This window comes from Juglans microcarpa x Juglans regia, chromosome 1D (genome assembly GCF_004785595.1).
Source record: "Juglans microcarpa x Juglans regia isolate MS1-56 chromosome 1D, Jm3101_v1.0, whole genome shotgun sequence".
Classification (NCBI taxonomy): domain Eukaryota; kingdom Viridiplantae; phylum Streptophyta; class Magnoliopsida; order Fagales; family Juglandaceae; genus Juglans; species Juglans microcarpa x Juglans regia.
This window is the reverse complement of record NC_054594.1, coordinates 6,827,069-6,854,318: the sequence shown is the minus strand read 5'-3', so window position 1 is coordinate 6,854,318 and position 27,250 is coordinate 6,827,069. Positions and strand designations below refer to the sequence as shown.

Below are 27,250 nucleotides of genomic sequence, written 5' to 3'. Positions count from 1 at the left end.
GAATGGGGATCTGTGAACCCAGTTTCTTCTTGAGGCACGAGACGTGAAACGTCGGGTGTATTTTGGAGCCTTCGTGGAGCTTCAATCGATTTGCTACAGTTCCTATCTTCTCTTCAACTTGAAAGGGCCCATAATATCTAGGTGACAACTTCATATTGCTTCTCAGAGCTAGGGCTTTCTGTCGGTATGGTTGAAGCTTCAGGTAAGCCCAGTCTCCCTTCTTAAACTCTCTCTCAGTTCTCTGTTTATTTGCATAATATTTCATTCGGTGTTGAGCTTCTATCAGATTTTGTTTTAGTAAGTTGATTACTTGATCTTTGTTGCGTAGAACTTCGTCTGTTGCTTCATTAGAAATAGTACCAGGGACATATGATATGAGTGTGTGGGGTGGGTATCCATAGACTACTTCAAAGGGGGTCATCTTAGTGGTTGTGTGATAGTTAGTGTTATACCACCACTCAGCCATGGGAAGCCATTGAGACCAGACCTTAAGCTTAGATCCTGTGTAGCGCCTTAGATACCCTTCCACGCTCTTATTCAAGGCTTTAGTTTGGACATCCGACTGAGGATGATAAGCTGAATTGAAGTCAAGGGAGGATACCTGAGATTGGGATATAATCTTCCAAAAAGTACTTAGAAAAATTGAGTCCATATCTAACACCATAGACCTAGGAAATTCGTGTAGTTTGAATACATTCCTCATGAACTCCTCAGCTACCACCTGGGCAATATAAAGGTGGGAAAATGTAATAAAATTACCATACTTTGTAAGACGATCTATCACCATAAGTATTACATTATATCCCTTTGAAACAGGTAGCCCTTCCACAAAGTCTAGGGATATGTTAGTCCAAGGTTGGTTGGGAATGGGTAGGGGCAGGAGTAACCCCGCTGGATGGCTAGTCTCATATTTCATGGAATGACACGTATCACACTCCCTCATCAGCCTTTTGATGTCTTTTTTCATCCCCCTACAGTAAAAATCTCGTTTAGCTCTGATATGTTTTCAAGTATCCCAAATGACCTGCTTGAGGGTTATTATGGACATACTGTAGCACTTTCCTCTTGAAATTCGAATCCTCAGCCAACATAATCCTCCAATTTTTTAGAATAAACCCCTGTTTTAGTGAAAAAACCCTTAGACTATTCAACTCGGACTTGAGTTGGTTCAATAGCTCGGTTAGTCCCTCCAAACCTTGATAACTCTGTTTTAGCTCCTCCACCCATAAGGGAGTAGGAAATGAGACCATTGCACAACATATAGCCCCTTGTAACACTTCATCTTTTCGAGAAAGTGCATCAACCACTCTATTCTCCTTACATTTTTTGTATTCGATAGAAAAGTCGTATCCCATTAACTTCTCCACCCATTTTTGTTGGGCCTTGGTGTCTACCAGTTGCTCAAGTAGAAACTTGAGCGCCACTTGGTCTGTTTTCACCACAAATGATTGACACAGTAAATATGTTATCCATTCTACATTGTTGTAACAAGAGCTAACAACTCTTTCTCATAAGTAGACAATAACAAGGCCTTCCCTTTTAGTGCCTTGCCCAAATCGGAAATGGCCTGTCCCGATTACATTAGTACAGTCCCAAGCCCTGTGCCGTAAGCATCACATTCAATGGTGAAGGGGGTGTTGAAGTCTGGAAGCTTGAACACTGGAGGCTGTGATACAACCCGTTTTAGTGCCTCAAATGCCCTCCTTGCCTCCACATCCCACACAAAAGAATTCTTTTTAAAAAACGCAGTTAGTGGGGCTGCTATAGTTCCATACCCTTTTATAAACTTTCGATAGTATCCCGTTAGCCCTAGGAATCCCTTTAGCGGTTTCATATTCTTAGACTCAAACCATTCTAACATAGTTGCAATTTTAGAAGCATCTGCCATTACCCCTCCAACATTAATAATGTGGCCTAAATGGTCAACTGCAAACTTGCATTTCAACATTTTAGCAAATAAATAGTGTTGCTGCAGCAAGGTTAAAACCTGTTTTAGATTCTCCACACGTTCTCCCTTTGACTTACTATACACCAATATGTCATAAAAAAATACTAACAAAAATTTTCTTATAAAATGTTTGAATACGTCATTAATCAACCCTTGGAAGGTGACTGGGACATTAGTTAGGTCAAAGGGCATTACCAAGAACTCGTAATGCCTTTCATGTGTTCTAAAGGCCGTTTTGGGGATGTCATTAGCTACAAGCTTGACTTGGTGATAACCGGACCTCAAATCTAGTTTATAAAAAATAATCGAGCCTAAAACTTCATCCAACAATTCATCGATTATTGGAATAAAGAATTTTGCCTTCACTGTCTTCTTATTTAAATCCCATTAGTCAACACACAAGCTCCAACTTCCGTCAGCCTTACGAACTAGTAAAACAGGTATGAAAAAAGGACTACTACTCAGCCTCACCACACCTGATTTGAGTAACTCAACAACGATCTTTTCTATCTCTATTTTCTACTAATAGGGGTATTGGTATGGCCCATTGGCAATGGGTTGAATGCCATCTATGAGGAAAATTTGGTGGTCATGTGCACGGGGAGAGGGCAGCCCCCTAGGTTCATTGAACACCCCTTTCAAATTCATCCAAGAATTTAGTAAAGTCATCCCTCACATCTCTCAGATTTTGAGCTTTCTCTTTTTGGCCAACAATTTGGAGTAAAATTCCCTTGCCCTTAGCCATATTAGCCTTGAGCAACTTGTGACCATCCTTCACTACCGATGGTTTTAATTTCAACCCTTTCAACTCTACCATTTTCCCCCTATGTGCAAAACTCATTAACAATTTGGAAAAAATCCTAGGTTATAGGTTCTAATGTCGCTAGCTATTGAACTCCTAACACCACATCATAACCAGTAAGATCAAGTAAATAAATGAAAGGTTTAAAAAAAGTACATTGCACCTTCAAATTTACTGCATTGCACACTCCCTCACTCCTCAAGCATTGATCATTCGCTACCTTGACTTTTAAAGCAATCGAAGGGTCCACTACCAACTTCAATTTAGGAACCAAGGCAAAATCTAAGAAATTATGTGAGCTACCTGAATCCACTAAAATCACTAATTTCTCTCCTTTAATGTTGCCCACCAGCCTCTATGTACTGACTATAGGAGTTCCAGCCATTGCAACTAGTGAAATTTCAGGCTCCTCCACGTTATCTTCAACCTTGTTATCTTCAGCCATTTCCACCTTATACTCTGAAAGGCTGTCACCTTCCTCCACTACTTCTTCTTCATCGGCTTGTAGGAAGTAAATCCTTTATTTTTTGCAGCTATGGGCTGGGATATACTTTTCATCACAGTGGTAGCACAACATTTTCTTACGTTTCTCATCCATTTGGATTGAGAATGCTGGTTTAATATTACCTGTAGGTCCATTCCATCTACTGCTGCTGTTACCCGAGTTAGACCCTCGGAAAAAACCCCCTACTATTTCACCACTCTTTTCTGTCATGTTTTTGTTGATCATATCTATATATTAGTATAACACAACTAATTAATCTCATACCCAATACTATAAAATATAAATAAATTTAGTTTTAAGGATATGTTTGCCCAAGTCATTTGCGTGCGCAGTACTATTTCTATGCAAAAACAAAATGAGCTAGTAGTACTAGTACCTCTTGCCTTTTACTTTCATTCTCAAAATGTCAACATAATTTAGAGGAATAGATAATATGAAAGTAAAATTACTGTCAAGCAATTACCAATTACATTTTTTGTCGTACATATATTTGAAATTGAGTCCGTTAGGTGTTGTTGAACATTGAAATCAATATGCGAATAGGTCAATGCATGTTCCACTTTATATATGCGTAATTATATTCCAATCAAGGATGATGATAATTCTTTTTAGAAACAAAATAAGAATTAAGTGTAACTAATGATTAATTTGTTTATCATTTATTTTTTTGATAAAGGTGTGGGGATATAGAACCCATTTTTTCATTTGGAAAACAGGGTGATATGTCATCAGGCTCTTGGTAATCTTTTTTATCATTTTTAGTAGTTGACATAATAGCACGGATGATTATGTAAGTAAAATTATAAATACAAAAATATTTATGAAGAAATTTTATAAAAACAAATCTACTCACTCATCCAAGAATTTAGTAAAGTCATCATCCACATCTCTCGGATTTTGAACTTTCTCTTCTTGGCCAACAATTTGCAGTAAAATTCCCTTGCCCTTAGCCATAGTAGCCTTCAGCAACTTGTAACCATCCTCCACTACCGATGGTTTTAATTTCAACCCCTTCAACTCGACCATGTTACCCCATGTGCAAAACTCATTAACAATTTGGAAAAAAATCTCAAGTTATAGGTCTCAATCTCTAGCTATTGAACTCCTAACACGACATCAAAACCAGTAAGATGAAGTAAATAAATGAAAGGTTTAAACAACGTACATTGCACATTCAAATTTACTGCATTACACACTCCCCCACTCCTCAAGCATTGATCATTCGCTACCTTGAATTTTAAAGCAATCGATGGGTCCACTACCAACTTAAATTTAACTACCAAAGCGAATTTTAAGAAATTATGTGAACTGTACGAATCCACTAAAATCACTAATTTCTCCCTTTTAATGTTGCCCACCAGCCTCATTGTACTAACTGTAGGATTTCTAGCCATCGCATCTAGTGAAATTTCAAGCTTCTCCACGTTATCTTCAATCTTGTTATCCTCAACCATTTCCACCTTATACTCTGTAAGGTTGTCCCCTTCCTCCACTACTTCTTCTTCATTAGCTTGTATGAAGTAAATCATCGGTTTTCTGCAGTTATGGGCTAGGCTATACTTCTCATCACAGTGGTAGCACAGTCGTTTCTTGCGTTTCTCATCCATTTGGGTTGAGGATGCTGATCTAGTATTACCTGTAGGTCCATTCCATCTAGTGCTGCTGTTACCCGAGTAAGACACTTGGGAAAAATCCCTACTATTTCACCTCTCTTTTTTGCTGTGTGTTTGTTGATCATATCTATATATTAGTATAACACAACTAATTAATCTCATACCCAATACTATAAAATATAAATAAATTTAGTTTTAAGAATATGTTTGTCCAAGTCATTTGCGTGCGCATTACTCTTTCTCTACAAAAACAAAAGGAGCTAGTAGTACTAGTACCTCTTGCCTTTTGCGGTCTTCCTCAAAATGTCAACATAATTTAGAGGAATAGATAATATGAAAGTAAAATTACTGTCAAGCAATTACCAATTATAGTCATTGTTCTACATATATTTGAAATTGAGCCCGTTAGGTGATGTTGAAAATTGAAATCAATATAAGAATAGATCAATGCAAGTTCCCCTTCATATATGCTTCATTATATTCCAATCAAGATTGATGATAAGTCCACTGATAACCAAACACATTTCTTTCTATAAACAAGATAAGGATTAACTGTAACTAATGATTAATCTGTTTATCATTTATATTTTTTATAAAAGGGGTGGGGATGTAGAACCCATTTTTTCATTTGGAAAACAGGGTCATATGTCATCAGGCTCTTGGCAATCTGTTTATCATTTTTAGTAGTTGACATAATATCACAGATGATTATGTAAGTAAAATTATAAATAAAAAAAGTATTTATAATGAAATTTTATAAAAATAAGTCTACAAATTCATCTAAGAATTTAGTAAAGTCATCCCCCACATCTCTCAGATTTTGATAATTCTTTTCCTGGCCAACAATTTGCAGTAAATTCCTTTGCCCTTAGTCATAGTAGCCTTGAGCAACCTGTGACAATCTTCCACTACCGATGGTTTTAATTTCAGCCCCTTCAACTCTACCATTTTCCCCTCATGTGCAAAACTCATTAATAATTTGAGAAAAAAAATCCCAGGTTATAGGTCCTAATGCCTCTAGCTATTGAATTCACCACATCATAACCAGTAAGATAAGTATTGATCATTCACTACCTTGACATTTAAAGCAATTGAAGGGTCTACTACCAATTTCAATTTAGGAACCAAAGTGGAATCTATGAAATTATGTGAGCTACCCGAATCCATTAAAATTACTAATTTATCCCCTTTAATGTTGCCCACTAACCTCATTGTACTGACTGTAGGAGTTCCAGCCATCGCAGCTACTGAAATTCCAGGCTCCTCCACATTATCTTCAACCTTTTTATCCAAAGTCATTTCCACCTTATACTATGTAAGGCTGTCCCCTTCCTCCCCTACTTCTTCTTCATCAGCTTGTAGGAAGTAAATCCTTGGTTTTCTGCAGTTATGGGCTGGGCTATACTTCTCATTACAGTGGTAGCACAGCCGTTTCTTGCCTTTCTCATCCTTTTGGGTTGAAGATGCTGATTTAGTATTACCTGTAGGTCCATTCCATCTACTGCTGCTGTTACCCGAGTAAGACCTTTGGAAAAAATCCCCTACTATTTCACAACTCTTTTCTACAATGTGTTTGTTGATCATATCTATATATTAGTATAACACAACTAATTAATCTCATACCCAATACTATAAAATATAAATAAATTTAGTTTTAAGGATATGTCTGCCCAAGTCATTTGCGTGCGCAGTACTCTTTCTCTACAAAAACAAAATGAGCTAGTAGTACTAGTACCTCTTGCCTTATGCTTTCATTCTCAAAATGTCAACATAATTTTGAGGAATAGAGAATATGAAAGTAAAATTACTATCAAGCAATTACCAATTACATTCTTTGTCCTACATATATTAGAAATTGAGTCCGTTAGGTTTTGTTGAAAATTGAAATCAATATGAGAATAGGTCAATGCATGTTCCGCTTTATATATGCTTCATTATATTCCAATCAAGGATGATGATAAGTCCACTGATAACCAAACACATTTCTTTTTAGAAACAAGATTAGGATTAAGTGTAACTAATGATTAATCTGTTTATCATTTATTTTTTTCATAAAAAGGGTGGGGATATAGAACCCAATTTTTCATTTGGAAAACATGGTTATATGTCATCAAGCTCTTGACAATCTGTTTATCATTTTTAGTTATTGAATAATAGCACGGATGATTATGTAAGTAAAATTTTAAATACAAAAATATTTATAAATAAATTTTATAAAAATAAATCTACAAATTCATCTAAGAATTTAGTAAAGTCATCCCCCATATCTCTCGGATTTTGCACTTTCTCTTCTTGGCTAACAATTTGCAGTAAAATTTCCTTGCCCTTAGCCATAGTAGCCTTGAGCAACTTGTGACCATCCTCCACTACCGATGGTTTTAATTTCAACCCCTTCAAATCGACATTTTTCCCCCCATGTGCAAAACTCATTAACAATTTAGAAAAAATCTCAGGTTATAGGTCCCAATCTCTAGCTATTAAACTCTTAACACCACATCAAAACCAGTAAGATGAACTAAATAAATGAAGGATTTAAACAAAGTACGCTGCACCTTCAAATTTACTGCATTGCACACTCCCCCACTCCTCAAGCATTGATCATTTGCTACCTTGACTTTTAAAGCAATCGAAAAGTCTACTACCAACTTCAATTTAGGAACCAAAGCGGAATCTATGAAATTATGTGAACTATTCGAATCCATTAAAATTACTAATTTCTCCCCTTTAATGTTGCCCACCAGCCTCATTGTACTGACTGTAGGAGTTCCAACCATCGCAACTAGTGAAATTTCAGGCTCATCGACGTTATCTTCAACCTTGTTATCCTCAACCATTTCCACCGCATATTCTTTAAGGCTATCCCGTTCCTCCACAACTTCTTCTTCATTAGCTTATAGGAAGTAAATCTTTGGTTTTCTGCAATTATGGGTTGGGCTATACTTTTCATCACAGTCGTAGCATAGCCCTTTCTTGCGTTTCTCATCTATTTGGGTTAAGGATACAGGTTAAGTGTTTCCTGTAGGTCCATTTCATATACTGCTGCTGTTAGCCGAATAAGACCCTCGGGAAAAAACTCCTACTATTTCACCACTATTTTCTACTGTGTGTTTGTTGATCATATCTATATACTAGTATAACACAACTAATTAATCTCATATCCAATATTATAAAATATAAATAAATTTAGTTTTAAGGATATGTTTGCCCAAGTCATTTGCGTGCACAGTACTCTTTCTCTGCAAAAACAAAATGAGCTAGTAGTACTAGTACATCTTGACTTTTGCTTTCATTCTCAAAATGTCAACATAATTTAGAGGAAAAGATAATATGAGAGTAAAATTACTATCAAGCAATTACCAATTACATTCTTATATTTGAAATTGAGTCCGTTTGGCGTTGTTGAAAATTGAAATCAATATGAGAATAGGTCAATGCAAGTTCCGCTTTATATATGCTTCATTATATTCCAATCAAGATTGATGATAAGTCCACTGTTAACCAAACACATTTCTTTTTATAAACAAGATAAGGATTAAGTGTAACTAATGATTAATCTGTTTATCATTTATATTTTTTATAAAAGGGGTGGGGATATAGAACCCATTTTTTCATTTGTAAAACAGGGTCATATGTCATCAGGCTCTTGGCAATTTATTTATCATTTTTTATAGTTGACATAATATCACAGATGATTATGTAAGTAAAATTATAAATACAAAAGTATTTATAATGAAATTTTATAAAAAGAAATCTACAAATTCATCTAAGAATTTAGTAAAGTCATCCCCACATCTCTCGAATTTTGATAATTCTCTTCCTGGCCAACAATTTGCAATAAAATTCTTTTGCCCTTAGCCATAGTAGCCTTGAGCAACATGTGACAATCTTCCACTACCGATGATTTTAATTTCAGTCCCTTCAACTCTACCATTTTCCCCTCATGTGCAAAACTCATTAATTATTTGGAAAAAGTCCCAGGTTATAAGTCTCAATGTCTCTAGCTATTGAATTTCTAACACCACATCATAATGAGTAAGATCAAGTAAATAAATGAATGGTTTAAACAAAATATGTTGCCCTTTCAAATTTACTGCATTGCACACTCCCCCACTCATCAAGCATTGATCATTCGTTACATTGACTTTTAAAGCAATTGAAGGGTCCACTACCAACTTCAATTTAGGAACCAAAGCGGAATCTATGAAATTATGTGAGTTGCTTGAATCCACTAAAATCACTAATTTCTCCCCTTTAATGTTGCCCACCAACCTCATTGTACTAACTGTAGGAGTTCCAGCCATCGCAGCTAGTGAAATTTCAGGCTCCTCCACGTTATCTTCAACCTTGTTATCCTCAGCTATTTGCACCTTATACTCTGTAAGGCTGTCCCATTCCTCCATTATTTCTTCTTCATCAGCTTGTAGGAAGTAAATCCTTGGTTTTCTGCAGTTATGGGCTGGACTATACTTCTCATTATAGTGGTAGCACAACCCTTTCTTGCATTTCTCATCCATTTGGGTTGGGGATACTGGTTTAGTTTTACCTGTAGGTCCATTTCATCTACTGCTGCTATTACCCGTGTAAGACTCTCTGGAAAACCCCCCTACTATTTCACCACTCTTTTCTGTTGTGTGTTTGTTGGATTTCCTTGCACTTAAGATGTATTCCTCTTGAATTCTTGCTAAACCATATGCTGCATTCCTACTTACAGGGTTGAACATTTTAATGGGAAGACAGATTTCATCTTTCAGTCCACTGATGGAGCAACTCAGCTTATGCTCCTTGAAAAGTCCTCTCAACCGATAGGATATGGCTTCAAATTGTGCTTTGTTAGCTGAGAGGGTATTGGGATTGTTGTAAGTCCTCAGCTCAAAACAAAAGATCATGGGCCTAGTAAAGGCTCCCAATCACGGAAATTGCCCCCCCCCCCCCCCCCCCCCCCCCCCCCCCCCCCCCCCACCTCAAAAGACTCTTAGTAGCACACAAGAGCTTTCTCATCCATGTGGTATGAAACCATGAGCATGCGATGAGGCATAGGAGTTTGATGGAATTCGAAGTATTGATTGGCCTTGATGATCCAAGCCGTTGGGTTCTCTCCTTGAAAATGAGGAAACTCCAATTTCACCTCCCTGAAGTTAGCTCTTCTCAGATCTGGTGCTTCCTCGTCCTCAGACTGCTGTTGATGCTCACGGAACTACTGCTGGTTATGCTAGTGTTACTGATGATTTTGTTGATGTTGCTGGTTGATTGTGTGCATCATATCATTTAGGGTGTCTACATTATTTTTCAAATCTTGCATAGTCTGTTGTTGCTGGTCATGTTGTTGTTGGACTTCATCTAACTGTTGCTGGATATTTTCTTGTTGTTGAAGCTTGGATCTGGTATTTTATGCCATATGATCGGTGTATGTTGATACCACTTATTAGGACCCTGTTGTGATGATTGGATGTAAATCCTAAATAGGGAATGAAGTAATTACAACTGAGATGTTGCAGGAAAGGAAATGAGAATGAATATAAATTGTTTGAGGAAATGCCTCAGATGGCCATACGTATATTAGATAAGGAAATCTTCCAAGGATTTCCAACCTCCTTACAATATTCAACTAGCAAATTCCAGAATGATCTCCTCTGCACCTCACTCTCTCCTTAAAGACGACGTACTCCTTGTAACAGATTGGGTAAAAAACTATAAATTGACCTGTAGCACACTAAAGTAAAATCACTAACCATACGCACCATTTTATATAAAACACTGCGTATTCAACTTAGACTCAACCATAGAACAACTTAAATAAAAAAGGTGTGCAACACCATTATAATAAACTGTGCGTAGCACCATTAACATTAAACGATGCCTAACCAACAACAAACTCTACTTCATGTTTCCTTGATCTTCCACATCTGCTTTCAACTCTTGATACGACATTGTTTCTTCTTCAAACTACTTAGGTTCCACTTCACTTCGCATAATCTCACTCTAGTTCAGATCTCTGTCTTCATCTTCCTTGTAAGTTTCGTCTCTTACGCTGGAATCCAAACAACATGACCCTGCACTGTCGGGTGTTGTAGACAGAGTTCGAGGCCGTGATCGCAGCATGGAACAGATGCCTGGGACTTTTTGAATTGGCCCCACCTCTTGATCTGTCCACCGGCATCTTGATGATGGGGTTGACGGATATTCTCGATGAAGAGGATCAAGAATGCCCAAGGAGTTTGAGCTTGAGAGGTTGATGTGCGAAACCGCCTTCAAGTATAGTTTTCCTATAGAATTTTGTCTCCCGCCTCTTCAACACACACCGTTTTATTAATCCGGCTACATTCCATGTCAACTTCGGTGCACGGTTAGTGGGCGAAATTGCCTTCAAGTAGAGTTTTCCATATTTCATGCTAGCTACTTTATTAGGTTTGATCTGTTTTCACAACATTTCACAACTCATCTCATCTAATCATTACAATTTTTCTAAATTTTCACACAAAATAAAATAAACAATTCAGTCTTTTCAAATCTCAAAATAAAAATAATATTAAAAAAATATTCTAACAATTTTTTATTCAACTTTCAACTTTTATCTCAACTCATCTCATCTCCTCTATGAAAACATACCATCTCCATATTTGTATGGCTACTATTCACCCTCAATTGAATAATTTATATTAATTTCACTCATATTTTGTTGCTACATAACATTTGCACCACTAATTATTATTTATATATAGTTGCTTGTGTTGATAAAATTTACGATGGATCTGAATTGCAAAATATGAAAAAATAAATTACATAAAAAATTAATAAATTATTAATATTTTATCTAATAGAAAGATAATTCAAAGCGGAATCTCTCTTGTATAGAATGGGCAAAATATTTAATCTTATGAAAATTATTTCTTCTGTCCGTGGCTTTTGTTCTTTATAAATGATCATCTTTTATCAATTTTTATGTAGTTGGTTTCAGGTTCTACTTGATTGTTTCGATGATAAGTGTTGTCCAATCTATGATGTGTTGCCTCCACGTTATACGTGTGAAATTGATAGTCGCTTTTGTTTCCCTTGCTATTAGATAGGAACCCATCAGTTTTTTTATTGTAGATTATGAGATGAGATAGATTATGAGATAAGATGAGATAAAAGTTAAAAATTAAATAAAATATTATTAAAATATTATTTTATAATAATATTTTTGTTTTGAAATTTAAAAAAATTGAATTGTTTATTATATTTTATTTAAAATTTTGAAAAAATTGTGGTTATATTTGGATAAATTACTATTCAATATTTTATCATTACTTTTCACTACTTTTTACTACTATTGAATATTTTATCATTATTTTGTATTATTTTTTCATTATTATTTACAGATAATTTGAGATTTCCTCATTACTTAAACATAACTTAAATAAAATGATATGAGTTAAGATCAACTCATTCTCGCCTCAACACTCTTTTGAGATGCCAATATTTAACCAAACGATCATAAATTCCATACCCATCTACATTGGACCATCGCCTCCATTTCTTTGACAATGCTTTTCTATTCATTTTTGTTTTTCAAAAATTTTCTTAGAGATATAATTTGAAATGAACAGTTCTACTCTTCATCCTAAATTTTGATATAATTTGAATGAATCATTCGCACGTGGTGGTGTATCACATTTCAAGTATCTTCTTATATCAACCATTTAAATGATATCCACTTGACGTGTGGCACATCATAAATATGATTAAGTATGATAAGATTAAGTAATGATAGCTCCACGATTCCTTTTATAACTTTTTAAATAATTATATTTTAAAAATAAAGATATTTTTATAAAATAATGATACTTTTATAAAGAATTTTATAAAAAAATAAATATAATTATTTAAAAGTTTGTAAAAAGAGTTGTATATTTAGTTTTTTTTTTTTTTTGATAAAAATTAGCATTGCGTGGACCAGCTCAAAAGGAAAAGGACGCAATCCTTCGTCGAGCACTACAAAAAAGCCCTCAACCAATCTTCTGGGCCCAAATCCAATTGTTCTGTCCAATAGACCAGTAGACGAGACTTGTTGAGAGAGAGAGAGAGAGAGAGAGAGAGAGGCTTCGCCCAATCATGCGAAACTACCAGATATGCCAACGTTCTATATTCAGCTCCCCTTTCTCACGTCTCCAAATTCCAACGCTCCTTCATTTTCTCTCTGCGCCATGTTTATTTTTCCACCAAGTTTCCTTTAAGCTCCGTTTCCCTTTCTACTTGTCTGAATATATCTAGAAATAATTGAAGGTACGGTTTTTTGCCTTCTTTTGTTTTTCAAGTTTTAATTATAGTACAAATCTATGTTTCTTTGATTCTTCTCTGGTTTACCCTTTTATTTTATAATTATTTTCTTGTTTAAGTTGTATTTGACTGTATCTGATCCTAAATTCCTTAACGCTATCGTTCTTGCACGGCTTGCAACATTTGGGGTTCGAAATTAGTTTCTTTCTTTTGTTTCCTAATTTCTCTTGCACATGGTTATTGTGAAAAATCTTGTTTGCTTCCTCTTTTTCCCTTTTCGCATGCGATTTGTTTTTCGGTTTCGGTTCTTGAGTTTGACTTGGAGAAATTCCGAGTAGAAGTTCGCATAAATTGGATTTATATTGGTTTAATTTTGGGATTTTGTTAATCTTTTAGTTTGAATTGTGAATATTAGAGAACATTTTTTATATCATTATAATCGTTCTTTTATATATTTTTCATTGTGCTATATATTTTTGATAAGTCATTTGTGCTATATAGAATATAAAAATTATTATGAACATAATTTAAGATACAAAAATATAATCAATACAGGGATTGATGGTGTCATGACACACGTTTATTGTAATAAACATCACAAATTAGAGATAAGAGTTTTTCCTATTTGACAAAACAAAATTTAATATGCTTAGGGTAAAGAAGAAAAAATGTTAAAGGGGACTCGAGGGAAAATAAATTGTAATACTTCTCTATTCTACTTTGACTACCTTCAAACTTTACTTTGTTCTCTTTTATACGCATGATAACAAGGAAGAACTTAAAAGGAACTTAATGGAGAATAGAGAAAGATTGCAAGTCAGGACTTTAAGAAAGTTTTTTAGGTCCAAAATTTTTAGTTTTTAAGAAAAGTTCATTTTTTTTATAAGATTTTGATTTTTAATAGATACCTAAATATATATGTATCTGTTAGATTATCTAAAATTATACAGATTTTTCAGTAGTTAGGTGGGTTATTTTATTTATTTATTATTATTATTATTATTATTTTTTTTTTTGGGGGGGGGGTTAGATTTGTAGTTTAAGATGAGCAAGATTACCAAGAGTAGTACCTATATGGCTTGGCAACATCAGCTATTGAAAGGTCTTCATCTGTAATAACCCCTTTCCTGAGACTATTTCCTTTTTAGACTTTGCTAGTTCCTAGTTTCATAGCTTGTATTTAGGTGTTTCCGCTTGTATACTTCCTGTGTACTTGGGCTATGCCTATCTACTTGCGTTTTTTTTTTTTTGATAAGTACCTATCTACTTGCATTAATAAATTTCTTATTACTTATAAAAAAAAAAAATTTGACTAATAAACCTTGATGTTTTTGTAATTTAAGGTCAGTAAGATTACCAAGAGTAGTTCCTATATGGCTTAAAAACATCACCTATAGTCTATAGAAGAATATGAGAATGCTTTTTAACCAGTGCAAGGGTCTCTCTCTCTCTCTCTCTCTCTCTCTCTATCTCTCTCTCTCTCTATATATATATATATATATATTTTTTTGTTATGTATATGTACATCTATATCCGACATTCATGCATATATATATGTTATAAACATGCTTTTAATTGAGTTAAGTTCGATTCTTTATCATGGATGCTTCTTTCATAATTTTGTTATAAATTTGTGTGGCAACTAGATAGTTTGGGTGATAATTTACTTCCATCCCTTATGCAGTCAAGGACATTGATTTGTGATTCTTGCACAGTGTGCTTCTTAACTTTAAATGGTATGACACAAGTTGTAAGAGAGCCTATGGAGATGGTTAGATTTCACTGTTGAACTAATGGATAAAAAGCAGCATATAGCAATTTTCACAACTGCCAGCCTTCCATGGATGACTGGAACTGCTGTCAACCCTCTGTTTCGTGCAGCCTATCTTTCGAAAGATGGAGAGAGAAAGGTCACCTTGGTGATTCCGTGGTTATCTATGAAAGATCAAGGATTAGTATATCCCAGCAACATCACATTCATCTCACCATCAGAGCAGGAGAAATATGTCCGTCGGTGGCTTGAGGAGAGGACTGGATTCACATTTGGTTTCAGTATACGTTTTTATCCTGGAAGGGTAGTAACATCTGTAACTTTGTACAATCCTGAGTCAGGCATTTGCACCAAATTAATCACTTTTGGAAGTGGGAAATTTTATTGGACAGTTTAATATCTAGTTATTTACTTGAGTATGGATGTTGTCTACCACGCAAAACGTTTTCCTCATCCCTTGGAGACTCCGCCTTGTATGGCAACAAGAAATTTCTCAAAAGATCTCATTTTTGTTTTTGAAAAAATTGACATCTTCAATCCAAGAATATTTTACAAATCAATTTTCTTTTTATCTTTTAAAAATTTTTCATCTAGTTATTTGCATTACAAAAACTTCTCTCTCCAAACATCATTTTGATGGACCACACCATTTTTCCAAACTCCAATAAAGATATTTCTCAAAAACTTCCTCAATCCAAGCATGCTTTATATGGGCATGGCACTTTCACAAAATGCAACAAAAACCTATTTTTAAGCATTTTTATATCGAGTTAAAAAAATTTCAAGAAAATCTTACATCTAAACAAGCTCTTCATGAACTATAAAGGGTTTATGCCATTTTGTTCCCTTGACTTACCTGTCTAATTCAAACATGATATCAACTCAACTATAACTAAGCCTTTGTTGGGATTGAGTTAATTGTGATGGGCATTGAGGGTAAATTATTGGCCTTTTGCTCTGTGCAGAGTTCTCTGTTCATTTTATAGAACAAACATCAGGCACATTATTAAGAATTAAGAACACGTTCTTATGCTATTTTCCTTCTTATTTTCAATTTTAGAGAATGATAATAATCCATGACATCACTTGTAGTGCAGTTTTCTAAAGATAAAAGGAGCATTCTTGCAGCTGGAGATATCTCAGAAATCATCCCCGATGAAGAGGCAGACATTGCTGTTCTCGAGGAGCCTGAGCATCTTACATGGTATCATCATGGAAAGCGATGGAAGATTAAATTCCGCATGGTTATAGGAATTATTCACACTAACTATTTGGAATATGTGAAGAGAGAGAAGAAAGGAATGCAAGCATTTCTTCTCAAAATCATAAATAGCTGGGTTGTTGGTATCTATTGCCACAAGGTATGTTTCTTGATAACAGTTGGTTTTCGTGAAATATGTTTCTATTTTTGGATGGTTACATATTAATGATGTCCCGTGTCTACTTTATTTTGGCGTTTTGAATTTGTACCACATTTAGTGAAATAGTGCAATCAGTTGTTTTTGAGTCTGGTATGTTTTGTTATATGTGATGTTTGTTTATTGCTATTCTTAGTTAAATCTTCTATATCTTAGAATGCAGTGATATTTCTGCTATATATGGAAACTGGAGAGGCTGTTTTATTATTGGGTATAAGTATCAAGTTTGGGGGTGATGATGCATTTCACATTCAACTTTTATAGAATATGAGAAAAAGCTCCCATATTGGTGCTTGGTTTTGTTTATCCCTGTAATCCTTTTTCTTTCAAGAGTGGGGCTGTATACTCTTTGCTTTCTGGTGGTGGACCTTCCTAATCTTACATAATGGCAGGCTGGCTATTGATAATGATTGGTTTTTCTAATATCAGTTGGCCTTTCCTACTGGATACACTCTGGGATTAAGAGGCTGTCTAGCTAGTAAGTTGGCAAGAGCACAAGAATGGAATTGGCAGTCCCGACCCCCCCTAACGTTTTATAAAGTCACCAATTATCAGGAATACCTAGTTTTCAGCATTGACATGTAATTAGAATAGGGTATATAGTTTTGCTTATTTTTTATGAGCTTAGTTTTGGGATCTAACCCCTGAGCTCAATAGTGTAGAAGGCCTTCCTCCGCCTAAAGTGAGGGTTAATTAATAAAATTGGGGTACCAGTCTCTTCCAAAAAGAAAAAAGCTAGGAAGTTGGCAAGAGTGCAAGAATGAAGTGGGTAGGATTTAGTTTCTGGTGTTAGTTTTCTTTTGTTTCTGGAAGTTGTAGGTATTTCCTTTGTATACGTCCTGTGTACTTGAGCTTATGCCTATTTCTTTGAATAAAAATTATTACTTATAAAAAAAAAAAAAAAAAAAAACAAAGTGGGTAGGATTTAGAGGAGGAGTATAAGCTTTAGGGAGGTTATAATGTTTTATGAGGTGAGATTGCTGAACATTTCAGCAAGAAGGGAATGGAGACCGGTTGAGAATTCAGCAAGGGAAAGGGAACCAATAGCTGAGAATGTCTGCAAGAAAGGGACGAAGAGCAGCTGAAAATATCAGCAAGTAATGTAACGACCCAGGGAAAGTGCTAGCCATATCTGTGCTATAATCCTGAAAAGACTAGTCAATTTGAAGCTTCCCTAGAATCACTTATAAAACCTAGTTTCACCTAGGAAGTAGTAAGTAGCCATGCCTTAGCTCTCATGGCTATCTTTATAACCTACCCACTCTATGTGGGCTTCTAATATTCCCAATATGGGACTTGGTGTTACAGTAAGAGAGAACACATAAAAGTTAGAAAGTGGAGAGAGGGGGAAGAGAGGGGATACCAAGTAGGCTCATACAAATTCAATTTCAGTTCATTCCATCACTACCAATTGATAACAGGTTAACATACTTTTCTAGCAACCATAAGGAAGTAACCATACAGTCTGTCTATGAAGGTTTAACTAGTACAGCTCACTATCTGCTATGACATTTTAAATAATAACAGCTTCCTGTTAAAGCTACTAGCTTTCTTCACCCTAAAGCTCATCACAGAAAAATGCTTTCATCCTGTAACCATCTACCGCTTTATTTAAATCTAGGAAACAATTAACATAAAAAAATTAAATACTTAGCTAAAATATGCTAACAAAAAACCTCGGGCTGTATTATCCTAATTTTGACTTTTCTACGCGAAGTTTCAAGAAATAGTCTCTGGAGTGGGGGCATTTATGCTGACTGCTGTTGCTTCTTGGCTTCCTGCTGTGGCTGGCTGCCACATCATTTTGGTTAGAGTTTGGTTATTTATTTCTATCCCATATGAGTTAGGGCCTGCATCAACTGCATAGGATGGGGTTTTTCCTTCGGGTCATCCAGTATTTATCGATAAAGGAACTTGCATACCTCATACTCATTAGTTAAGAAGATAATACTTTACCCAAGGGCAGGTTTAAATTCCTAACTCTGCTTCATCACAAATATCTACAACACGCCACATGAGACCCTGGTAGGATTAATTACCCAATTAACCATTCTATTTGGCATCATTGACAGTGATGTGTCGCACAGTGAGTGAGGGTGATCTAATTTTCAGGGTAGTGATTTGCTGATGCAGCACTTAACATGGAGTATCTATTCTAGGGCATCATTCTTTTTTTTTTGCATTTCTGGGATGTCGGGCGGTTTAGGCATTTAAATATGGTTGTTTTGGTGATGTAAGTTTTGTGTGGGGATTTGGAGGCATTTAGGATTTTCTCTGTTGAGTAAATCTGCATTAGAGTAACTGTGCGGTTGCATGTGGTGATGGAATGCAAGATCATGGTAATGACTATTCATTACTAATTATGGAGAAGAGACCTTTATGCGTCATTATATTGCCTGAGGAATAGCTTGCTTACCAGATATTTGTGCTGGGTTTGCAGGTAATTAGATTATCTGCTGCAACACAGGATTATCCCAAGTCAATCATCTGCAATGTTCATGGAGTCAATCCCAAGTTCCTTGAGATATACAAGGAAAAGATAGAGCAACAACAAAATGGGAAACAAGTCTTCACTAAAGGTGCCTACTACATTGGGAAGATGGTATGGAACAAAGGCTACAAGGAGCTACTAAAACTTCTTCATGATCACCAAAAGGAACTAGCTGGGATTGAGGTTGATTTATATGGTAATGGAGAAGACTCTGATCAAGTTCAGGAAGCTGCTAAAAAGCTGGAACTAGCTGTTAGAGTTCACCCTGGGCGTGATCATGCTGATCCTCTATTCCATGAGTAAGGCTGTGTGATAATTGTTTTCAAGATGTTTTTTTTTTTTGTTACTGTAGCATCTTGAAAAGTTTTTTTTTTTTTTTTTTTATAAGTAATCAAATTTTATTGATCAAAGAATCGGCAAAGCCATATACATAGGTCTAAAACAGAAAAAATGCCTTAAGCTACGTAGGCACATTTTAGACAAGAAAATCACGTAGGTCCATGCCATTGAAGTCAATAGCAATGGCCCAAGTACAAAGTGTTCTAAAGAAAAAAACTTTCAGCTCCTCCTGCGATCTGTCCTTGTCTTCAAATGTCCTGTCATTCCGTTCCTGCCATATACACCACATAATGCATATAGGGATCATCTTTCATACGGCTTTAATCTGTTGCATGCCTTCTGTGGAGGGTTTTTTTTTTTTTGTTTACCATAGCGCCAAAAAGTATTTGGTAAGTGTTTTAGGAGTATCCCTATGTGCAGTGGGCAAGATCTCTCCCCACCCAAAAGCAGAATTCCAGCAGCTGGTGGTCCGTCAAAATTTTTGTTTTCTGCCCTGGATGTGGTGTGCTCTAGCATACAAATTATTCTTTTATGTTTCCCTTATCCTCTGCAGGGAGGCAATTGGTACCTGCTTTTTCTAGTGTTTCAATTGGTGGCTTGGCAAATTGTGTGGAAAAAATTAAAACGGTCTTAAGTTGTAAACAAATTTCAAATGGAACTCTAGTTGCATAGGACTTATCTAGTACATTCCTAGTCTAATGAGATTTCTCCTTTTGAGATGTTCAATGTGGCTGGATCAAATTCCTTTTTCTCCAGTTTTCTTTCAGTAATAAGGTGTTTCAGAATCCATGCACCAGCAGACCCCACACGAAGAGCCTCATGAGATTTCTCTGCAAAGATTGTTAGCCATTTGGTGTTGTTTCATATGAATTCTTTTTTCTTGTGTCTGTTTCAGTTTTAAAGTGTTCCTGAATCCTAGCACCACGGATGTGGTTTGTACCACTACAGCTGAAGCACTGGCTATGGGCAAAATTGTTGTCTGTGCCAATCATCCCTCAAACGAATTCTTCAAGCAGTTCCCAAATTGCTGGACCTATGATGACAGCAATGGGTTTGTTGAAGCCACATGCAAGGCATTAGCCGAAGAGCCTGCACAGCTGACTGATGCACAGAGGCATGAGCTATCATGGGAGGCAGCCACAGAACGGTTCCTGAAGGTTACTGAACTGGACCAGGTTCCTACTAGTAAGCCGTTAAATATTCCTCAAAAGAACTTTATGTCTACGTCTTTCAATTTTCGAAAGAACATGGAGGATGCATCAGCATATGTGCATTATGTGGCTTCTGGGTCTGAAGCATCACGAAAAGTGTTTGGTGCAATTCCCGGGAGCTTGCAAGCAAATGAACAACAATGCAAAGAACTAGGGTTAGCCATTCCTGCAGCAAAGCGAGGCTCAAGAAAATGATTCTATGAAAAGATACAGGTGCATTAGTTGGATACAGGTGTAAAGCCATTTCTCTTGTTCTTCTCTGTATTCTTTGTTTGCCTGAAATTGAGAATGGTATATGAAGCATGTTTCCACGTCATCAAGTGATTGCTTAGGGGTCTGCTAGCTTTTTCTGTAATTGCTGTATAATTATGCATTATCGTCCACACCTACTTTGCTCCCTGTGATAAATTCTACTTTTTTCTTACGTAGAAACTTCGGCAAGGCAGAGAACATTGGTGATGATATAAAATAATTGGTGCTGAGAAGCCACTATGACCAATTACAAAGTTGAACCTTTCTTAGTTCCATCATATTATGAGAACTAGTTTCCATTATATAAGATTTATAGCACTTGGATTTGTAGCACTTGGATATTTGTAAGCTCATTTTTTTATACGAGAGACGCTAGCAAACAGGTAAGAGTGTAAACACCCTTTTTACACCATAAATTGTCACCTCGTATGTAGTTCCATGAAAAATATTTTACAACCTGCCTCACACAAGTAAAATACACCCCCCTCTCTTACTGCGTACTGCGATTCTCTCTCTCTCTCTCTCTCTCTCTCTCAAATACACAACCACATTCACAACCGAGTGGAGTAGAAAAAAATCCAAAAACAAAAACTTAACAAGAACTAAAACGAAGGATACAAATAACCCCTAAATATCTCTTTCGTGAAACGAACTTGGTAAACAAGCTCACTAGTGCATTTCAACTTAAGAGAGAGAGAGAGAGAGAGAGAGAGGGGAGAAAAGAAATACAGTACGCGGGGGAGGGAGGGGGGTATATTTTACTTGTGTGAAGTCGGCTGTAAATTTTTTTTCCATGGAACTAGGACGTGACAGTTTCTTATTAGACAGTCCAAAAAGGGTGTTTACACCATAACCTGTTTGAAGTTAAACTCCTTTTATACATCAAGACACACCAGTGATGTGGAGCTTATAAAAGCATGCCACAACAATTAATAAATAGTATTTTTATTATTTTTATAAATGTAATCAATGTCACGATAGGTAATGTGTTTATCCATTGACTTGTTAATCGCAAAACTCAAACTGGTATAATTATTTAGTCCCGTATGTAACAGGTACATAACTTATCATGAATAGCCTAACTTCACACCATGCAAAACTGAAGGCAAGGTTAATCCTAGTAAGATGATTCTTTCCATCCACCATAGCTCTCCTCTTCTTCTCTTGATGATTCTTTCCATCCACCATAGCTCTCCTCTTCTTCTCTTGATGATTCTTTCCATCCACCATAGCTTTCCTCTTCTCTTGATGATTCTATCACCCCACCATAGTTCACGGCCTTCTCTGCACAGCACCCCCGACTGTCGCCGCTCTGCTAACAAAAGTATGAGTCTTAGGCATGCACTACCAACACAAGCATGAGAAGGATAAGCATTATTCTATTAGAGAAATGTTAGATATACACAAATACTTCACAAAAGTTAACTTACACAATATGGTTTGATGTATTACATTAGATCTATTTTACATGCACAATAAAAAGTATTTTACAATTTGATGTACCATATCAAAACACATTTTCACAAGTCTACTTTTATAAAATTTGTGTGTAGACAAAACATTTCTCATTATATTATAGATTAAGTTAATCTTTACTAAAATTTTGAAAATCTAACGTAACTCTATGCCTACTACCCAATAAAGTGGTATGGTACTCTTCTTTTTGACAGATTAAACTCCACTAGATTACTTAAACAAATTGAAATGACTGTTCACAGTACTCTTAAGCATACAATTAATAAGCGATACCTCAGGAGTGAAAGTCATGCCAACTCTAATTTCTCCTCGATATTCCTCATCCTTGACAACTCTGTATAAAGTGGGCGGCAGGCTCCCTTCTATGAACAACGCCTCTAAAGGAATTCTGCAGGTTTATTATTCATAAAAATAATAAATAATAAATAAATAAATAAAAAATGAACAAATCTAAGAGGTCAACTACATTTACATAATAATAATGTAAACTAGAATCGTTTGGATAGTGAGATGAGATGATATGAGATGGTTTTAGAAGAATTGAATAAAATATTGTTAGAATTTTATTTTTTAATATTATTATTATTTTGTGATTTGAAAAGGTTGAATTGTTTATTATAATTTGTGTAGAAATTTAAGAAAGATATAATAATGAGATGAAATGAAATTATTTCTGTATCCAAACAGGGCCACTATCTACTACTTAAAAAATAATTTAACTAGTGTCAGTGCATATAAGCTGAAATATTATTCAAGCCATGAATGTAAGGTTGATAATTATATTAAGAGCAATCGAACTTACTCCTTTTATATATATATATATATAATATATATAATATATATATATATATATATATATCTTAGATGTTTTCATCCCGAATTATATTTATTGAAATCATACGTTTTTAAATAGTTATTTCTTTAAGTAATTGACATTCAAAATCATTTAAATTGCATCATATCAACATATGTGATTGAAGATGACAAGATCTAAGATGAAAAACAGCTATTTTCTTCTCCTTCTTCTTCATTTTTTTTTTCTTCTGAGTTAAGAGCCAGTTTGGATTGAGAGATTATCTCAACTAATCTCATTACTATTCACAAATTACCTCAACTCATCTTATCTCATCTCTCAATCCAAACGGGACGTTAATTAGATGATGAATGAATAGTATTGAAATAATGATAACTCACGTGGCTTCTCCAACAAAATCATCGTTGGTGAAAGAATCTTTATCCATTATCTTCAGATTGAGCTCTGAAGCTTCACCAGTCATGACTGTGAAAACAAATGTCTCATTCCATTGCGGTTCAGATCCTTGACCTGCATGTAACAACATCAATATTGATTACTTGTATATAACCCAGCAATCTAGTATTGCCTGAAGCCACTAAGTCCGATTATATTCAAACTTCTTGAAAATAATGCACGTTGAAAGTAATTTAGTACTGGTGAAGTTACCAATCACAAATTACAATCAATGTGATCAGACTCTGATTAATATCATGAGTAGTGAACCTAAAAGGGTACGTACTCTAAATGCCGACTACTGTGCTGTTCATGCAAAAAGACGCAGGTAAAACAATAATGAAGTACTGTACGTGAAAGATATATATATATATATATATATATATAGCTGGAAATTAATGTACCTGATGCAACACTGCTTTTCTGCTCCTGGGTCCGGCAAGTGAGAAGAACATAGGCGTCCATGTGTGCTGCTCATCATAAACACTCGATCCATCAGATAAACACAATCACTGCAATCAATCGTCTGATTTCCATACAAATCGTGAAGTACTGGAGCCCTATGTCTTTAGCAAATAATGATCTTTAGGATGCCCTAGTTCTTAATTTGTTGAAGTCGATCTCCAAGAAATCATTCGTGGGACTAGAAAAATTAATTTGTTTGCTCCTTTTGTCATATATTTAAAAGCTATCTATTCCTAGCTGGAAAAAAAAAAAGAGGAGCTAGTAGAGAGAAAATCATATATATTTCTATAAATTAATTCCAAGCCTCAAAAAAGGGCAACAAATAGGAAGATTATAAAGTGATCACATCTATAGATCATTAGCAACCGCTGTATCGTAATCTTAGAATTTCATAACAACCGGATTAAAAAAAAAAAAAAACCGATATATCAAAAGAATGTACTGTATATAATATAAATGGAGATAACACAGTTCAGATCCACAGATCCAAAGGTATATATCCATGTAAAGGATCAATGAAACACCTGCAGAAATTAAGCATTATACTCAATATTTGCATATGCACACACACATGAGCGCATATATATACGACACAGGTAAATAAATAGAGAAAGATACGGTTTTACGGACACAGAAAATCGGTGTTCTCGAGGCCTTTGGCGCAAACGAGAAGAACTTCAAGCGTTCCTTCTGGCATATTAATTGGAGAGAACTCAGGAAAACTGCAAATCAAGCTATTTATATACCCAGTCGATCAGAAACTCGACTTCCCAGGAATTTTCCTGTGCGCTTTGACGTTTCTGTATCAGTTGATGGAGTACATGGCCGTCCGAGGAATCTAAATGCAAGAGAAAAACAAGTGACGACCTATGTAATAAATTTTACTTTTCTAGATGGTTTAGGTTGGGGTTGAACGGTTTTCTGACGTTACATATCTTCCATTAATTAAGTTGTGTATATATATAATATATAATATATATATACACTAGGGAACAGTCTCGGTTGCGTTAGTATGAGTATTGATCTGCATCCATATTGAATTATTTATTTACTCTCTATATAATAATAAATATTATTATTTTTTATTTTAAAAAAATTGAAACAAAAAGAAAGGAAAATGAGTACACTGTCAGAATAAAAATAACATAAAAAAGAGACATTAATTCATTTGTGTTGCGGGACTATTAAGTGCATTTTGGTAAAACATGATCGTTCATTAAATTCTACAATAAAACTACACGTCAAATAATCAAGGGTGTTAAAGATATTTTGGTAAAACAGGATCCTTAATTAATTAAATTCTACAAGGGTGCTACATGTTGGTCAAGAGTTTTAAGAACCTTTTAGTAAAACAAGACTTAACGAACTTAACGGAAAAACAACAAATATTACTATTCACAATTAGATAGACACTTATTATAATAGAATAGATATATATATTGTTGTAAATTCATGAAATATATTTGATGGATAATCATTAGTATTATTTCATATTCATGTATCTCTATTTCTCATGCTCATATATCTCTTTGATTCATGTATTGTTATTCCCTAACTTCATGTACTCATGTAATATCATGTATCCTCCATGCCTATAAATGGGTGTCTTGAGGAGTATTTGTAGTAGACTTACAACAAGGAAGTTGAGAGAAATAATATTAAATTCCTAAAAAACTAATTCTAGATATTGTGGTCTTTCAAATCTTTTGCTACTTTTCTTTAATTTTACAACACGTTATCAGCACGAGACTCTAGCCCATTGTCCTGTTATTTGACGTTGAAAGCTATCTGTGAGATTGCTCTGATCACTGTAAGTTATAATATCATTTTATAATCATTATGGTATGTTCATATTTTCGAATGACACTATAACATATATTTTATGTAATACTCTTTGAAGTAAAATATTATATTGTCAATGCAATTCATATGACTTCATAAATTTTATAATTCTTACATATTCTAAATCTTATAATATTTACTTACTCGATTTTTAATATATTTGTTATAGATAATGTCGAATCTACAAAATTAGAATTCGTTACTCTTGACGTTTCAAGCAACAATTACTTATCTTGGATTTTGGATGTTGAAATCTATCTTGATGCAATGAACCTTGAAAATACTATCCAAGAAAAGAATGAAATGTCCCTACAGGATCGTGCTAAAGTAATGATTTTTCTTTGCCGTCATTTGCATGAAGAATTGAAAACTAAGTACTTTACGATAAAAGATCATTTGATTTTATGGAATAGTCTAAGGGAGAGATACAAGTACTAGAAGATTATTATCCTTCCAAAAGCTCGCTATGATGAGATGCACTTGAGGTTGCAAGATTTTAAAACAGTGTCTAAGTACAACTTTGTACTTTTCAAAATAAGCTCACAGTTGAAATTATGTGGTGAGAAAGTCATTGATGAAGATATGTTAGAAAAAACATATACCATTTTTCATGCTTCAAATGTGCTCTTACAACAGCAATATCGAGAACGCAAGTTCGTAAAATATTCTGAACTAATATCTTGTCTATTAGTGGTTGAACAGAACAATAAGTTTTTAATGAAAAATCATCAATCTCGTCCAACTGGTTCTACTTCATTCCCTAAAGCGAATGAAACTTCATTTCATAAAGGAAATCATGCACGTGGTCAGGAATGTGGTCGTGGTGAGAAAAACTATAAAAATCAAAGAGACTGTACTCAAAATTACTCAAAGAGAAATTCAGTATACCACCGGAAGTGGAACAACACTGAGACAAAAAATGATGATAATAAAGGCTCACAAAATAAGCACTATGAGGATAAATGTTTTAGATGCGGTATGAATGGACATTGGTCACGTACCTGTCATACACCAAAACATTTGGTAGACCTATATCAAGCCTCTATTAAAGAAAATGAAAAGGGGGTCGAAATGAATTTTGCTGATCACAATAATCCAGTAGATTCAATTTATACCCCAAATGGAGTGGATCTCACCCATCTGGATGTTTTTGATTTCTTTGTGAACCCCAACGAAAATATAGATTTTTTGATTAGTGATGATTTTGGATACAATAATTAATTTTCTTTATTTTCCTTATAATCACATTATATTTCAGTTATTATCTTCGAATACATTGTAATTTTCCCTTATATTAATAAAGTTTTATTTGTTTTTTGCTTTTATTAAGGAAGTATGGATTTCATTTGATCAATTTGAAGAAAACTGATGGAGATGTATGTCTTGCATACAGTTGTACCATACATACAATTCTTAAACAAAAAAATATTTTCAATGTTTAACATTGAATAGAGCTAATGTCAATACCATATCTGGTTTTTCAAATATAATTGAAAGCTCCTGAAGACCAAATATAATGTTAGTAAAATGAACAAAATTTTGTATTGACAATACTTTATATTCTTCAAAATCTAGAAGAAATTTGCTAAGTTTTAAAGATATTCGTCGTAAT

At 34.8% G+C, this 27,250-nt stretch overlaps 2 protein-coding genes across 3 annotated transcripts; one reads left to right on the top strand and one right to left on the bottom strand.

Annotated features, from left to right (window-relative positions):
• The first annotated feature begins 12,871 nt into the window (after window positions 1–12,871).
• Window positions 12,872–20,839, top strand: LOC121266408 (digalactosyldiacylglycerol synthase 2, chloroplastic). Of its 2 annotated transcripts, none has more exons than XM_041170233.1 (5): window positions 12,872–13,130; window positions 14,809–15,199; window positions 15,993–16,256; window positions 18,754–19,103; window positions 20,039–20,839. In XM_041170233.1, the coding sequence occupies exons 2-5, from the start codon at window positions 14,918–14,920 to the stop codon at window positions 20,547–20,549; spliced, it is 1,407 nt and encodes a 468-aa protein (XP_041026167.1). In that variant the 5' UTR covers window positions 12,872–13,130; window positions 14,809–14,917; the 3' UTR covers window positions 20,550–20,839. The 2 variants fall into 2 exon arrangements, with proteins under 2 accessions (XP_041026167.1, XP_041026161.1); XM_041170227.1 differs by having other exon boundaries at window positions 12,900–13,130; window positions 14,840–15,199.
• Window positions 20,840–21,723: 884 nt separating this feature from the next.
• LOC121266424 (elicitor-responsive protein 3-like) lies at window positions 21,724–24,493 on the bottom strand. The gene is made up of 5 exons (XM_041170244.1): window positions 24,427–24,493; window positions 23,736–23,801; window positions 23,277–23,406; window positions 22,356–22,470; window positions 21,724–21,801 (listed from the first exon to the last, which is right to left on the bottom strand). The coding sequence occupies exons 1-5, from the start codon at window positions 24,491–24,493 to the stop codon at window positions 21,724–21,726; spliced, it is 456 nt and encodes a 151-aa protein (XP_041026178.1).
• Window positions 24,494–27,250: the final 2,757 nt, after the last annotated feature.

Bases quoted from the DNA above. Each gene is read 5' to 3' on its own strand.
- LOC121266408 (XM_041170233.1), top strand. From the start codon at position 14,918: ATGGATAAAAAGCAGCATATAGCAATTTTCACAACTGCCAGCCTTCCA. The intron at 16,257-18,753 runs GTATGTTTCTTG...CTGGGTTTGCAG, and splicing joins TTGGTATCTATTGCCACAAG to GTAATTAGATTATCTGCTGC. The intron at 19,104-20,038 runs GTAAGGCTGTGT...TGTCTGTTTCAG, and splicing joins GCTGATCCTCTATTCCATGA to TTTTAAAGTGTTCCTGAATC.
- LOC121266424 (XM_041170244.1), bottom strand. From the start codon at position 24,493: ATGCCAGAAGGAACGCTTGAAGTTCTTCTCGTTTGCGCCAAAGGCCTC. The intron at 23,802-24,426 runs GTCCGTAAAACC...TATGATGAGCAG, and splicing joins CGAGAACACCGATTTTCTGT to CACACATGGACGCCTATGTT. The intron at 21,802-22,355 runs GTATCGCTTATT...AGAGAAGAAGAG, and splicing joins GCATGACTTTCACTCCTGAG to GAGAGCTATGGTGGATGGAA.